The following is a 17,666-nucleotide window of genomic DNA, read 5'->3' as shown; positions in this document are numbered from 1 at the left end:
TAAGAAGTAGATCAACTTTTAGCCTAGTTTATTGTAGTTTATACATTTTCTACAGAAAATGCACCTCCTTATTGCCTCCACCCATTGATGGACTGCTTCATCTGTTTCTATCCTAAGAACACTGTAAGTCATGTTTTACAGATGAGTTTTCCATCTTTTTCAGTTTCTAGAAAGTGAGGACTCAAACTGATATATCTCCTCCCCTGTCTGCCAGCATATTTCTATACTAGGTCTGAGTCCTGGGCTTAAGTTTACATCATCATATACTTTTTTTTCATTTTTGTCCATCTCTCTTTTATTTTTAAACCTACCTCTAATTAAATTATCTTTGTGTGCATATCTTTGTAAACTCTTTAAATCCTTTTTCCAGCAAGATATATAAGCAATGTAATAAACAGAAAGAATGATTTTAAATGCACATACTGAATTACTTACCCCACATGTGTAGCATCCCACATGCAGTTCATTCTAGACACATCATTTTTCCCATTTCAAAATGCAGTAAATGACCCCTAGAATGCTATTTCTGGTTTCCTTAGGAAACAGCACCATGTGGCATAACTCACCTACCCCAGTAGTGTGATCCCCCTTTGGTCCTGTGTAGGAGGTAGGAGTTTCTCCCCTCCTCCTGTGCCAGCTGCTCCGGTTCCTTCTCTCCTGAGTAAATGCACACTCATCTTGTTCGAAAGTACACTCTCCAGGTGGAGTTGGAAGCTTCTCTGCAAGGAAACAGCAGGTGTTACAATTGCTGAGGCTCTTTCAATGAATATGTATTCCAAGGCTCACTGGAAGCACGTGCTGCACGTATGGGTGTCGTCTGGCCACATGCCCCACATGAAGAGGCAGCCCCCTCACCAGAAGCCCACCTAAGCCACGCTGGTGCTTCTAGCTAGAGGCTGGACTCCACCCTAGGTTCTGCCAGAGAGGCAGAGAACAATCAGAAATCTAGATCCAAAAGTATGGGAATACTTTGAGAAAGAAGCTTTCTCTGACTTGTGAATTTATTTGCGTGAATGAGCTTATAAAGCTCTGAAAATTGGAGGTATGTTGCCTCTATGGAAACATAAAAATAATAAAACGGCATGCAGGAGCTTTCTTCAGAAATCCAGAATGAGTGAAGGGAATCCTCAGAGCAACTCTATAGCTGCTTTGGAGGAGGGGGAGAATGTGAAAGAATTAAATGTGATTTTGGAGGCATAGCTTAATATGTGTGGAGCAGGTTACTGAATTTTTCTGTGCCTCAGCATTCTTATTTGTAATGCGGGAATATTAGTGGTATCCACCTCAGGGGGTTGTGAGGATTAAATAAGATGATGTATGTAAAATATTTAGAACATGAAGTTCTCAATAAATATTAGCTAAATATATATTAGAACTTGGTGTTTTGCTACCTGGAGGCTTATTTTCCATTTCTAAGAACAAACAAATGTTTATGTCTTTGGGTGCTATCTTCAATAACTGTAGTAATGATTATTATTAGAGTGGTGTCACCTCCCAACTTCCTGGGGACTTCTTTGGTTGTACCTCCCTACCTCTAGATTCTCTAATAAATAGCTTATCTTTTCCATCTCTTGCATGATAATTATTTTACTTCATTTTATTTTATATACACTACAAGCTAATGAAGCCTCATTCCCTTTTCTACGTCTTGAGCATAGAGATTTTTATCTTGTTTTATGTTGTTCTTGCAGTGCCACACAAATCGACTACAAACAAATTATCTTTTAATTAAATAAACATGGAGATTATTCTCTGGTGCCAAATTGATGCCACAATTTGCCTGTTTGTTAAAGAAATGGATACCCTGAGACTTAGGATGCAGTGGTAATTAGTAGATAGAAACCAATGATTTGGGTTGAGGTATGCACAATTTTCTCATTAGACATAAGGTCCAACACACAGCCACAATACTTGTCACTATCATCAATACTTGCTCCATTGTTCCACTGTCATTTAATTCACTTGGAAAATATTTATTATCATTTAGATATGATATGTTTACCTAGTCTATGTATAATAACAATTTCATCAATATTTCTTGAAAATCTGAATGCGTCTGAGGCAACAACAATAATAATAACAAAAGGAATTATAATAGAAGGTATTTGTTTTTAAAGCGCTGTTTTGTGCCAGGTCCTACACTAGGGAATTTAAGTGTACTATCCCCACTTTTCAGGTAGGTATTACCACCTCTCTTATAGATGAAGATACAGGGGTCAAGTCATATGTACAAAGTCACACTTTGCATTCAAGGCATCATTTCTAAATGAGAGAGACACTTCTGACAAGAAAGGCAAAGGACAGACTAGCACAGATTAAATGTACGTGGTATGTTCTTAGAGAAACAGGACATGCCATGAATCGGCCAGGGAGACAAAAGAAAGCTGAAATGACCGCCGTCTTACCTGGAGACCAGCAGCTTCCCAATTCTATTGTAATGTCATCCAGGGCTACAAGTCCACAGTCCCAGAAACTTTTGCACAGGCTCATGAAAACCACCTGCAATTCAGAAAAGTAAAACTGTGAGTTCTGTTAACTGAAAATTGGAAACACTTACGACCTGGGATGTACTACTTGACACAACAGATGTGCAGAAGCAAACTACAGGCACCTCTTCATTGTCTGTGAACCACAGATCACAGTGGCATGAGTAATGGTTAACCATTTATATATGACCCTGGGACTACTTCTCTTATTTTTTTCAGTAGAATCAAGCTCACAATGATATGTTGTGTACACTAATGCTGAACTTAGTTTGCATTCTTTAAAACACTGGGAGAGGAAAGCAAGACGTTAACTAGGTGGCAGAGGAAAACCAGTCAACTTTTAGATATTTTCCCCAGATAATCCACAAAGTGCGTACAGGGTGGATGGCAGTCCAAGCTTTTTTACAAACATTTCCAGTGTAAACACACTATTGATTCTTTGGAAGTGACTTTCTGGCAATGTGCTTCGTTCATAGAGGGAACAAAGTCCCAGTGATTTGCTATCTGGAGACCCAAGTTCCATTTCCAAAGTAAAGATCTATGTCCCTGAGTGTTATCACTAATAAAAGCCCTAAATGCAGTTATTTTATCAGGCCAAACATTTTTACTGTTGTATGTGAAGGAAAAATAAATCTCTACTATAAATTATTAAATTCATTGTGCCAAAGACAGAGAGAAAAGTCTTAGATTTCTTTCCATTAGGCCAATTTAAAAGTCTCCTTTTCACGTACAGGATGAGCAAAGAGCACTTTTCAAAACATTTATGCTAGATTTTCACTGTACTTTGCCGTTTACAAAGCTGCTTCACAGGTATAACCTGATGTTTAATGAGCACAAGGTCATTCAGTCCATGGTCAATCCCTCAAATACAAATCTTAATTCAAAAAAGACAAAGAGATATTACAGAAAGTACAACCCAAATTATGAATAATGAGAACATTTGATTCTTTTTAGGTTCTAATATACAGTATGCTATGTCTTCGATTTATCTGTGTTATCAATAGGATCTAACTGCTCTTTGATGATCAGAGCCACCAGAATATAGAATTTATTTAAAAAGAAATTGAAAAATCTCATGACAGTTTATCACTATGCAAAATATAAAATGTCTTAGGCCAATATCTTCAGAATAACTCCTAATCGTAAGATGTGTGAAAGTTTACTTGGACTGTATTCATATTACTTTAAATTATAAAAAGGATAGTTTGGAGATGTGATAATATATAACTATATGTATTTACAAGGAACAAAATAAAAGGGGCATTTTGGGATTTTTAATTGAACTTCCATTAATTTTCTTATCTTTATAAATTCTAGAGATGACCTGACTATGTAAAATATTTTACTTGTAGGATTTATGCGTGGGAACTTGTTCCCCATTTGCAAAGCAGAGGTCTATGGCATCAGCCCTGAGTACAGTTACATTTTATCAGCAATTCTTCCTGTTCGATGGGAAGGAAGAGTAATCTGTCTCGTAATTTACTGAATTAATAGTGCTGCAGCTAGAAAAGACTTGGTTTTCTTTTCCTTCCGCTTCTTTAAAGTCTGTTTTTGACATGAATAGTGAAAAAGGACTTTTTCAAAATGATTCTGCGGTAGTGAAATGATTCACCATGTAAATTATTACCTAAATAAGACTCAAACGTTTGGCAGGTAAACATATCTTAAAGAGGAGAAATGTAAACATGCTTTCACATGTTTACTACAGCATTATTTTATAATGACCATAAAACCAAGCAAGCAAGGAAGCAAACAAATGAAGAACCCAAGATTTCAAAAACAGAGGAAATACACAAATCATGGTGCTACGATCTAAGAAATAGGCAATCATTAATTCTGATAGCTTGTGAATATTATTTAGTAGTAGAGGAATATATTCCTCTCATAAGGTTAAGTGAAAAAAAGCTGATTATAATAGATAAAATTAAAATAAAGCAAAATAAAATAAAGTAAATTATATCGAACTCATCTAAAAATACATAGAAAAAAACCTTGAAAATTTACCAAATGTATAACAATTTTGTTAGGTTCATGAAATTACGGGTATTGAATAGAATTTCCTCTCATTTTCTAAACATTCTTTAATTTTGCTATATTTATAATTGAGACAAAAGAAGAAGGAATCAAAATATCTATAATGAAGATGTGGAATAATGAGTTACTGTTTTTCAGATTGGCACTGTTTATTATAGTAGCCACGAGGACATGTGGCTATTTAAATGAAAATTAAATAAAATTTAAAATTCATTTCCTTAGGTGCACTAATCACATTTCAAGTGCGTAACAGCCACATAGAGCCAGTGATCAAGTGAGCTGGTTATGGCAGATATGTAACATTTCCTCATTGCAGAAAGTTCCACTGGATAGAGCTTCCTGGCTCCTTTTGGACATTCCAAACAAATCTGTGAACTGCCACAGTGGGTTAAGTGAAATGCTAAAGATGTTCTGGACAACAGCAGGCCACTAGGTTATTCCTATCTTAGAACTCTTTCTACACTTAGAATACTGGCCAGACCCCATGTTGTTCTGATAAAAGAGCCACAAAGTCAGTCAGCTATGTACTAGATTCAAACTATGGCCTCAAACCTCAGATCTGTTTGGCAGCTGTCTATCAGCATTCCAACACACAAAGGAAACGTGACAAGATCAGCTTGTTTGGTCTAACACGTTGGATTTCCACCCTGCTATAAATAATGCTGATAATGTCATCTCCTATTCTTGTGACGCCATCTTGCATTTTGAGGGCCTCTTGAGGTGGAGAGGTTATTTTAGGGTAGTTGGTGACTGGGTAAGCTGAGGATTGGGCCTGGCTGACACAGGCGAAGAGAAAGCCAAACATTTTGGTCTGTTCTTAAGAACTCTGTCCCTGGGTCCCATTAAGAATGTGACAAGAAGGAAATTGCCCATAGTCTAAATTCTTAAGGGGATTAACCTCTTGTTTATTTATAGATCTTTTTTTTAAAAAACAGTGTTTATTTCATTTTTGGCAGTATTTCAAAGTAAACAGAATATCTCTAAAGACTGGGAAAAAAACCTTAGGCAACTTGAATAGATACTAATATCTATTTAAGAGGGGAGAAGAGGGACAAAGTAAATTGCTGTCCCTTAGACAGTGTTCTTGATTTTATGCAAATCTCTTAAAAGTTAGGGCAAATTAGATTTGTGTAAATGAATTTGTTTCAGTGCACTAAAGGTTCCAGTCCTTAGGGACTAGTGATACTTAAAATTTTTTTTGATAGAGAATATTAATTGTTGAGAAAACTTAGCTAGACTAACTTTGGAAATACAAATAGGCAGTGAATGGAGAGAGTGATAAATACATATTTGCAAACAAATAATTTTAAATATAGTCAAGTAAGGATCAAAAACATGATTTAACTTACTTCTTATCATATTAAAATTACACATTGCACATGCTCATTTATCTACAGCAGGGTGTTCTGATCTCAGCCCTATTGACATTTGGGGCCAGATAATTCTTTGTTGTAGGGGACTGCCCTGTGCATTGCAGGATGTTAAGCATTCCTGGTCTCTACTCACTAGATACCAATATCACCCCCAAATTATAACAATCCAAAATGTCTCCAGACACTGCCAAATGTCCCTTTGGGGAGGGGGGCCAGGGCAAAATCTTTTCTGGCTGAGAACCACCAGTCAAATGTGGTAGAAAACTGCTATGTGGATTATCAAACCCCACTTGCTAAATTTCTATTATGTGTAGTCCCTATGTGAGGAACTTTCAGATCTGTTACCTCCTTTTTGGATTCTCTGTCAATTTCAACTTGTTAATTCTTCCCAGTCAGAGCAGGACAGTTGTTTACATGTTAAAAGCAGGCTAGATTGAATTAGTTTTCTTTTCCTCTGCACATCACCAGGTGGTAGTTCTAAGGAGCAATGAAATACCCTCAAGCCCTGGATAGAAAAGGCAAAGGAGCAAAAAAGCAAGGGAGATGGACTGACACTCCAGCTGAATAATCATCCTGGAGATGATCAGGGCTTCACTCTTCCAATTTCCTGCTTCAGAAAACTGCAAATTGTCAAAGGGCAATGGAGTATCTTCGTTGTTTTCACTTGCCTCCCTTTCAAAAAAGAATGATCTACTCCCTCAAAATAACATAATGACAGGGAGCAAATCCTAAGGGTAACTGAGAAAACTTTCCTCATAGTATACAAATTTTAATTCTCTCCTAAAGTTTTTCCCTCCCAGGGGGTGGGGACAGTGGGGTGGAGAGAGAGTCTGCACAGAAACGCAGCCACAAGGCTGGGTTACTCAGAGGGGCTAGACTGCCCCTAAACCTGTAAAAGTCCAGAAAAGTTCTTGATTAAAGCATGCAGGAAAGAAAAAACATTAGGGTTACTAATTATAACTTTATGAAGTATCATAGTTTAAGTGGCACCCAACACAATGAATAGGACTTTGCTGAGGGAGGGAAGTAATGAAAGCTTTTGCAGGGAACCACAAACCTTTGTTGTGTAGTTAAAAAAACATCGTTGGTATTAAAGAGCTCAACACTGGCTGAACTGACTGGTTTTTCACTGACCTTTAAAGTAGTTTCATGGCCTTCCAGAGAGACATCGCTGGCCAGGTTGTTGGGTTAATCCACCACCTACTTTACCAACTGAAAAGCCCCAGTTGGGCCTATAATTAGTATGTGAATGATAGTTTCCAGAAATGGCCTCCTATCTTCACATAGAAACATTTCAATCCTACGCCAACAACACCATAAATTACCCATGTTCGAAAACAAACCTAGTTACGTTCTTGTTATAAGCAGTGGACCTCAACAATTTACCAGAGGGTTTGATTCTGGGTTAAATTTAACTTCTATTCTGACGAGGTTTGAAATCTTCTGGAATCATTTGCACAGATAAATTTGGATATGGCGACTGCAGAGCTGGTGGAATAATTACTCACAAAATTACTATAATCCAGTCAGTGGAATTCCAGAGCCCTTCATTAAGATGCTTTTGACACAATTGCAGGATATACTATACTATGTAATGCAACTGCATTCATTTAACTGTTTGACAATAAGTTGTTAAGAGAATTAAAAAAAAAAAACATAAAGCAAAACAAAAATTCTGACATTAGACACTTGGCTAAAAGGGTGGAATTTTCACAAATCCCTAAAGACAGGCTGAGTGGAGCTTTATCTAGAAAAATGAGTATGAGACTTTAGTATTTTTAGAATTCCAGCCATGTTTGGGGAAACAGTTGCTAAACCGTAACAGCATGCCTCCTGCAGATACTATATTTGGTCTTCAGATCCCACAAAAGGCAGAATGACCATGTGTTTTTAAATAAGTCTTTAGCTGACCAACACTTTTTCTTAAAAGATCCATCTGTTTTGTTTCTTCTTTTCTTAAAGACCCATCTGATTTAATTCAGCTCTTGGCTTTCACAAGCAACAAAGACTGAACAGCTTCCAGCTTTACCCAGCATGAGTCCGTCTGCTTGTAAGAGCCTTCCATTTCAGGGTAGAGGGCACCCTGTGGTAGATTTGCAGATCAGCAGCAAAGTTTTTCATTGTTATGTGTGTGGTAAATACCCAGATCTCTCAACTCACTGATTTCAGAAATCTGCATTATTTTCAAATCATTTGGTCACTGAAAAGGAAAAGGTGTTTCCAGAAGAGACCTCAGAATCAGATATTTTTTAGAATGAGGAAAAGGCCCAGAGACCCTATGATATGAGCTCAAGGTCATATAACAGCTAGCTGTAGACCCGGCCATGAAACATGACACTCCGAATATCTGATAGAACATATTTCATTATACCAATCTGCTCATTTTCTCCTTTTTGCTTTAGGTATTTTAGAACATGATTCTGAAAGGCTTGAAACTCCCCCAATTAATAGCAGAGGACAAGTATGTCTTTGACCTGTATTTATATTATAACTAGCTTCCTGTCATTTTGCCTTATGTATGTTTATAAAGAGTTCTCCATCACCTGGCACCAGAACCTGAATCTTACATAGATCGTGACTGAATTTCAGGGCTGGTGAGTGTTGAAACCTCTCCTCGCAGGCAGTAACCCCGCCTCTCCACAGCAGGTGTTCCCTAACTTCACTGATGTCCTTCTCTCTCTTAGCCGATGACCTTATGTCTGCTCCACACGGAAAATTTAGCCCATAGGAAAGAATCCCCTCAACCCCCCACACATCCACACCTTCAATCTTATCTTCATTTGCACCCATTTTCACTTCCTTTCCTTTGTTTTGGGAGTGAGGTCTGTCTGACTCCAAAATTCATGCTCTCTTTTTTGTGGGACATAGATCCTGCACAATCCTGTACAATTAGTATTGAGGGTCTAAATGGAAACTAAACATGAAAAGCCTCTGAAAAAATGAACATTAGAACTACAGGTGAGATGGTATCATTTTTAGTGTTTTAGGATCTAATTTCACACCCTGATAACGAGAACATTATCATATAAAATTTTCCTATAAGCCTTTCATCGTCACTAAAGGAAATAGGTGTGAATGCCTTCCTGGACATACAATGTGGTTCATCTCTGGCCCACCTCCCTTAGGGAGGACCCCTGGTCAAACACTTCCCTGAGCAATGTAATGTAATCGTCAATTTAATTGTCATGCCCAAGGATGAACGTCATAATACGGTCCTATTGTGACACGTGGATGGAGATATAAAACGTCAGTCCTACCAGGAGACTTGGAGAACACAATCAATTGCAAAAAAGGCGGAATCTATGTCTTTGTCTTGACTCTCAAGGGCTCACCCCTGCTCTGGATGAATTTCTCTGGGTCAGGAGAAGACAGTGACCTTAGCTAATAGCCAAACAGGAATAATGACTTCACTCTGCTCACGTATGAGACATAGAGACAGTGTGGGTCTTATTTTCATTAACTCCCAGGGCAAAGTGGAGATCCTGACTTGAGGCAGAGCTGTGGCTAAAAACTTGTATAATGCTAAGCCCTTTTTAGCTGTATTACAACTTATTTAACCAACCCCTACTGATGGATGATTGGGCAGTTTCCAATTCTGCAATATTACAAATACTGCTGTGATGAATATCGGTAGATAAACCTTTGTGCATAACCATGATTATTTCCTGATGATAAATTCCTAGAATTAGAATTATTATGTCAAAGGATATGCATGTTTGGGATCTTTCTTTTTGATACAGGTAATTGAATTATCATCTAGTAATATTATATCAATTTACCTTCACGCTAGAGCTTATGAGAATCCTATTTCCTTGAATACTCACCTCTCCAGGGCAATGATTTATATATAATACACTTAAATATGTAATTATATATATATATATATTTAATAAATGAAATTTAAGTATATATATAACTCCTATATTATATATACATCTATATATTTTTGGCCTAAAGTGAAAGATTTTTTAATTGAAAAACTGAACAATATAGGCAGTATGAATGCAGCTATTAATACAAATATCATACTCCAGAGTATTATGTTTTAAAAATATCTTGATCCATTTGATAGACAAATGTGCTATTTTATTACTTTTTAAATTTCTTTGATTATAAATGAAGTTGGACATGTTTGTGCACTTATTTTCCAGTCATATTTCTTTTTTTCTGATTTGCCTGTATATATTCATTGCCCACCTTCCTACTTCTTAGTTCAAGGTTTGCTTATTGATATATTAAATTTAAAGCTTAAATGCATTAGGAGTTTGTCATATACGTTGCAAACTGTTTTTTCTGGCTTGACATTTGCCTTTCAGATATGTTTATTAGGCAATCTTTATTTGGAGAAAGACACTAAGGGAGAACTAAATGTCTTGGTTCAGAGACTGAGATGAAATAGGCAGCCCACAAATAGTAATGCGTCTTTGAGCATTGCCTACGTTCACATGTAAGCCAATGTTGAAGAGAAAATAGGAGCTCATGACCCTTCAGGGTGTGGTGGGAGATGCATAGGGAGGTAGCTTGTTGACCACCTGGAGAGAGACTTCTACTAGATGTAGGTACTGCAAAGACAGAGCACAGAATACCCACAGAAAGCCACACAAGGGAGGGAGAAAAAGGTGGGGATATCTATGCAAAAGGAAATAAGGTATTCTTCTGTGGGAGAAAGTAGCGAGCCTTTACTAATATGTGAATTGTCGATTTCCAAGTAAGTGAATTGAGCTTATACCTAGAGTGTCCAGCAAATACTTACCTGGTCTATGAGCTCAGGAAACCAGAGGATCACCAGAGAATCTCAAAGTGCAAATTAGTCAGTGTTGCCTCATCCAAAAAACCCGGGAAAAGATTCCCTATAAAGGCAGCCATCGTGAGACTGTGAAATACAAGATTAGGAATCTGGAAGTGTGGAGGGAGGTAGTGTTTTTAGGTTTATAAACAATCTTTGGAATACATTTTTGCTTAATTAAGCTTACTGATAAGACTATGGGGAAAGAATGTCCCAGATATCTCCATGGTGCTGGGAGGACAAACGTGGTAATCCAGCCATATTCTATGAAATTAATTCCTTGGGAAAGTCATGAAAGAATGCACTGAGATAAACACCACACTCACGTAAGCTGTGTGTTAGCAACCACCAGTTGTGCTAATCAGTCTTTCCAGTCATTTCCCTATAAGTTGACATGAAACACAGAAACCCAACAACAAATATCTGAAAGGAAATGAAAGAGAAGGAAAATCAGAGTATCTCAACTCTGCCTTATGCATATTTAAAGTAATTTATAATTCCTGGACTGACAGCTGACACTGAGTTTTGCTTGGAAAAACTCAACAGTAGGCTCCTTTTCCATACTTAGCTCCTCTATCCAATTTCACATTAAAACATACTCCACTTGACAGTATAATTTTCCTGGCTCTGTGTATGGAACCACCCTAATCTGTTCTATAATGTGTTGATTATTGTGTCAGAAATTAATGATCCTGCAATTTCTGCCTTGCACTCAGCTGCCCTGCTTTAATTATCCTGGAACATTAATAGCCTGGAGCAGCCATTTCCCCATGTTCTCAGACATCATGAAATGTGATAGGAAATTCACCTTTTCTCATGTATCTTATCTACACATTGGTTTTCTGATTCCTTAGTCCCTTTATAGCAGAGTGTCTTGTTATTAAATAGCCACCTATTTATAAAATCTCTCCAGAAATTTACTAGACCTGTTCTTCTATCCAAGCGAACTGCTAAGTGTTGTCTTTAAAAATTTTAGAACCCTAGATATTTTACATCTAGTTTCATTTTCATTATTAAAGGGCAAAGTGAAAAGCAGAAATCCAAATCACAGACAAATTTCGTTCACTTTTTGCTAAAATGAGAAGATTATTGCGAGAGGAAATAAAGAAATAGAGAAAGCTATCCACAGGACTGTGCTGCATAGTGTTAAAAGATAGTTCCTGACATTAAGATGTCTAAAAATATAATAAGAATTAGAAGAGACTGAGTGGACATCTTAAAACATGTTTTTATTTTATGGAGAGGTGACATGACATTCTGATTTGTGCCATTTCGTGCTAGAGTCAAGACTTAAAGCCAAGTCTTCCTAGCCCTGACCTAGGATCTTTTATCATACAATCTCATCCCAACAAAACACAAATTAATGACTTATACAAGATTCAAAGAGGAAGGGGCTCTTGAGATGGACTTTGAGAGAAGGGTAGGATTTTCTCAGGTATGATGATTCCTGCAGCACGATCAATGGGAAATATTTGCTGTTGATAAACCCTTGAGGGAGCAGTGGAGGAGGAAGGCAAGGATTTGAAGAAGGAGAAACTGCACTGGTTCCTAGACAGTAATTGAAGACACGTGTTCCAGGGAGTTTGAAGACTAAAGGAATGGGATAGGGTGGCAACTTAAATGGGTAAAAAGGTGAAGGGAAGGTTTGCTGTTCATTTGTGTGACCAACATATGTTGGCAGCATGCAAAGGACTAATGGAAATTGAAAATTTATGAGAGAGGGAACAATTTATGAAATAAGGTCCCAGAGGAGGCAGGACGACGAAATCAAACGTATAGATGACCGGTTGGTTTTGACTGAGAAACCAACTGTCAGATTCAAAGAGAGGCAAGTGAGGATTCAGAGAGGAACAGAACTGAAGGGGCTTGTGTTCAATGCCTTCATTCTTTTGGCAGTTGAACCCATGAGGTCACATCCTAAGAATGAGGCAGGTAGGATCGAGTTGGAAACTTGCGAATGAAAATGGATCTGAATATCTGGGGTGGGGAACAAGCATGGAAGTCAGTGAGAGATGATCTGAATAAAAGGCTTTCCCAGCAGCATGGATCCCAGCAGCCTGGAGGGGACAGTGGCGATTAATCTCATTTTCTCCAGCTGTGCTGAGAAGCTTAGGGAAAAGAAGATGAAAATACCTGCTGAGGGTTCCCAGGGGTTGAGGACCAAGGTAGGAGAAGCCAGAAGGACCTGTGGGTGGGGAGACTATGATGTGGAAGTGGGTGCTCCATGGACCACAGCACAGAATGGAGACTGGAGAAGCTGTGTTGGGGGACAGGAAAGGGATCAGGAAAATCAAGAGAGCTGGGAAAACCTCATATCAGTCTTTGGGAATAGGGAAATGATGCGATGTAAGTTGTTCCAAAGAAAAGAGTTACAGCTTTTGGTTTTAATAAATATCATCATAAAAAGCCCCAAACCAGACTTGGCATATATGTGTTTATGTGCATCCTTATATCCACTCCAGCAGGATGTTCCTGCTCTTAAGTGTTCACATTCAAATTCCTTGCAGGACCAATTGCACAGGTGCTACGTTATAAGAGATTATGGTTTATATGATTCAAAGGCAGAAACAGTTCACCTTCCTTCTTCCTTTGATGTATTTACATTGTTCTTCCTTGCCATCAACACATATTCATTGAGAGTTCGGTTCTCTTTCCAACTATTTATTGAGTACCCACTCTGTTCCAGAAATTGTGTTCACATAAGAAATAAAAAATAAATAAGATATGGATCTCTGTTCTCCAGAAGCTTACCGTCTGATGTAAGCTAATGTAGGTAGGCAGGTAAGTAGACAATGTCCATACAATACATAATGCTATGATAGTAGTATGATGCGCAACACAAGGGTTCTATGTCAAGTACTCTGAGGGAACTGCCACCTTACACAAGGTTGAACAGGATTCCTTAATGTAGAACTTACCAGAGTTTCTAACATGTTACTGTGCAGGGTGAATCTTCATGTGTGTATGTGGAAGTAGAGATCTAGCATACAAAACTTCCCCAACTCATTTGACCACAGAACCCCTTTTCAATGGAATAACTCAAGGGATTTGTACTCCACGGGACATACTCTGAGAAGTGCTGACATAAGGTTCTTGCCTGGTCAGAAAAAATGTATTTATATTTTTTTCAGACTGGCCAGATGGGGGTTTTCTCCATCTCCATAAATGACTTCTGAAGTTTGTTCTTTAATCTTACAACAGAATAAAGATGCAGACTTAGAAGGGTTTACCATGCAGACTTTAATGACTGCTGAGCTGATCATTAAGCCAGACCCAGATGAAAGAGAATGCCTGGTCATGCTCTCATTTATGGGACATTTAACATTTTTTCCAAAAGAAATATTTGATGAACATGATATTGAGTTCCTCCCAGTGCCTCTAATTAACAGACCACTTAATGGTCTTTGTTACAGGGAAAACTTGCTTCAAGTCAAAAGATATTGCAGGACCTGATATAGGTGCTACAGTGACCAAGCGTAATGTCAGCCCAAGGATTTGAACGTAAGAGATATGGGAACATATGTATATGTATAACTGATTCACTTTGTTATAAAGCAGAAACTAACACACCATTGTAAAGCAAGTATACTCCAATAAAGATGTTAAAAAAAAATTCAGGGACCAAAAGCATGTTTACACTAGGCTCAAACATTTTTTTCATACATTAAAAGAACATCAAGCCATCCAAAAAAAAAAGGCTAATGTTTGTGCTTCATCATTACAGACTTTCTGACAGCAACTCTTTAGTCTCTCCTGACACTTAGCTTTCAAGAAAAGCACTTTGGAGTGAATTGTTCCCTCTCCGCATTACCATCTCTAGTGTGTGAAAGTCTCAAGGTAACTCCTGATTACCTGCTCTCTATTTAGTAACATGCTGAGGAAAAACAGATCAAGAAAACCATTTCATGATTCATGCCCTTACAAAATGTTTCTAAAACGTTAACAAATATATTGTCAGCAGTTCATGATTGTGTAAGTGCAGTAGTCCAGTACTATTAAAATAAAGATTTAACTCGGACCTGATTTTAATTTAAAGAATACTTCACAGCAAAAGTTCAGGAACAGAATTACCCAGGTACTGAAGAGATGTCACCTATGAAACCTTATAAGGATCAGGACCTAGGAAAAAAATTCTTTGGTCTCTTTGTCACTCTCTCTTTTCTCTCTCTTGCTCTTGCTTTCTCTCTCCAGCTACATTAATGTCAGCTATGTGCCAGGTACTATGCTAAGGGTTTTACATGATGCACCGTAATCCTATGAGGCACGTACTACTAATACACTCATTTTGCATATGAAGAAAAGCAAGGCTCAGAAATATTCACATAACTAGCCCCAATTATAAGGGCGTAAGCGCCAGAGAGCCCACAGCCAAGTCTCTTAAGCATTATGCTGTACTTCCCTCTACCCCACAGATCTCCTTTGTCTGTGCTGAACCACCTTGAATTTTGACCCCTCCTAGGAGCCAAAGTGATTTCTATAATAGAACAACAGAGAGTTAATAATAAAGCCCTAGAAATTTTTTGAAGTCTTGAGTGAGGGCTGGCTTCCCCTTCTTATCTGATCCTACGCTTTCCACATTAGCCAGGAGAGGGCTGGGCGGGGGGCGGGGAGCATGGATTCTGGATTGAATAAGACTTGGATTTACCTCTCTGCTCTGCCTCTTAATAGCTGTGTGCTGTTGAACAGCGTCCTTAATTTTCTGCACAAGCTTTCTTCATCTGTTAAATAGGGCTATACCGCTTTCCTTCCCAGGGCGCTGCCGCATCAAATGAAGTAATGCATGTCGAGTGCTTAGCACAGTGTCTGGCGCGTGGAAAGTGTTCAATAAAAGTTCCTGTCGCTGTTGGCAGCTGTGACATTACACAGCCATCCATATGGCTATTTTGTTAGAATGGTCTCTGGGAAATTCTTACCATTGCTGTCATTCCTTAAGTAGAAATATATATTATAGTTTCCATCAAACATTAGACTGTATAGGGGAGATAGCAGGGGCTTGTTAATCGAATCAGCCCATTGTCCTTAAAATGGTCTGGGTAAGAACTAATATGGAAATAAAGGTAAAGAAACATCCAGAGTGGGAGGAACCCGGGAAGGCACAGGTGAGCTAGTGTGCAGGGATTAGGATTGAGGCAGGAGAAACAAAGGGAAAGAGGCCGAAAGTTTTGACTTTACAGTTCTGTCCAGGCTGCCCGTCAGTCCACTCAGCTCTGATCTCACATGACAACTCACTGAGAGGTGAAAATCATGTTCATGAAAGCGGGCTATACCAAGAAGCAATGTGAAGGGAAGAGATTATTGTTATTATTTTGTGCGGCACAGATGCTCAAACACATCTACCAAACATCTCCACCAGTGAAGCTCGCACCGGGATTAGGGTTAGGCCAGGTGCAGCCAAGATTCAAATACAAGGCTCCCAGCCAGGGAACAGGTGTGAGAAGGCAGCCATTTACTCTCGTTGAGTTGGGCCTTGACCACTCACACCTGACCGGCTTTAGGAATGGCGTGGCCAGGATGCCAAGCAGAGACAGGGAAGGGTCTTCCCCACAACAGTGACGCACATTCAGTGAGCTCTGAGTTGAGGCATTCATTGCTAGTAGAACATGACCTTGGGTTAGTCTAACTGTATTCTAGAATGCCAAGAGCACTAAAAGGAGATACTTTACTTCCCTTATGGGAATGCTGTGAGAATTAAATAAAATAACAGACGGTGCCTATGCCCCAAGGCACGTTGGGAGCCTCACTTTTTCCAGCTGCACAAGAACAGGCTTTCCCCAAGACTGGACGGAGACCCTGAGCACCCAAAGATACCTGAGGCAAAGGGCAGGCTTCAGACAGTCTACAGACCGCAGTTCAAACCCCAGCTCTGCCACTTACCAGCCTTAGAAAGTCCACTCTTTCATTCTTTTACTTATTCCTTTTTCATTGTTATATTTTTATGGGGAAAGAGAAGTGGACAGTGAACAAGTAGACAAATCAGAAAATTTTAGATTGGGGTAAATGCTATGCACAAAACAAACTAGGAAATATCATGGGGAATAACTTGGGGATGGGAAAAGCAGTTACAGACTGGGTGGTCAGGGAAGTTCCTTTCTAAGAGGAGACATTTGACTGGGACAGTAGAATGGGAACCAGGCTTGACATACGATAGATGGGGGCAGGGCATCGCAGGCAGAGGGGACTGCAAATGCAATGGCCCTGGTGAAGGAAAGGCCTTGGGACTCAGGGGACAGAGAGAAGGCCAGTGTGACTATGGGGACGGTGTGACTATGTGATCATGGGCAGAGTGAAGGGAGGTGAAGTTGGTGAAGGAGGCGGGGACCAGATCTTGCATGGCCTCATAAGCCACAGGAGGGAACGGAGCTTTGTTCTAAAGACAATAGGACAGTTTCATGCGGGAGAGTGGCCTGATCCTATCTCTGTTTCAAGATGATGATTCTGGTGGCTGCATGAGAGCATAGAGAGAGCAAGGTGGAAGCAGAAAAACCAGATAGAAAGATACGAAGCAGTTTAGGGGGCTGGGGAGACACAAGTGGGCATATTCGAGATGTATTTTTGAGGTATAACTGTTAAGGACTTTGTCTGGAATTTGAGGGACAGTGGCAATGCGACAGCAAGAATAGGACTATTTTAACTTTTTGAAACTTCAGTTTCTTCAACTGTAAACTTATAAACATGAGGCATGGTGAGTATAGTTAACAACACTGTACTGTGTATTTGAAAGTTGTTCAGGGAGTAGATCTTAAAAGTGCTCATCACAAGAAACAAAATTTGTAACTGTGTGAGGTGACAGATGTTAAGTAAACATTGCGGTGATCATTTCACAGTATATACATATACCAAATCATTATGTTGTACATCTCAAACTAATATAGTGTTATATGTCAATTATACCTCAATTAAGGAAAGAAACTAAGATTGCAAAGCCATTTCAGTAGTAGAGCGGAGATTTGAAGCCAGAGAGACTCCTGTGTCATTATCCCTAATCGC

The 17,666-nt window shown here is 38.8% G+C and overlaps 1 protein-coding gene across 1 annotated transcript in view; it reads right to left on the bottom strand.

Moving 5' to 3' along the window:
• Positions 1-17,666, bottom strand: part of MAMDC2 (MAM domain containing 2) — a 166,926-nt gene that overhangs the window by 33,647 nt on the left and 115,613 nt on the right. Inside the window, exons 10-11 of the mRNA XM_065878979.1 lie at positions 2,406-2,499; positions 567-719 (exon numbers count right to left, since the gene is read on the bottom strand). Of these exons, the coding sequence (XP_065735051.1) occupies positions 567-719; positions 2,406-2,499 (247 nt within the window). The remainder of the gene's footprint in view (positions 1-566; positions 720-2,405; positions 2,500-17,666) is intronic.

The sequence above is a fragment of the Phocoena phocoena genome, chromosome 6, assembly GCF_963924675.1.
Source record: "Phocoena phocoena chromosome 6, mPhoPho1.1, whole genome shotgun sequence".
In the NCBI taxonomy this organism is placed as follows: domain Eukaryota; kingdom Metazoa; phylum Chordata; class Mammalia; order Artiodactyla; family Phocoenidae; genus Phocoena; species Phocoena phocoena.
This window is presented reverse-complemented; position numbering and strand designations above follow the sequence as displayed.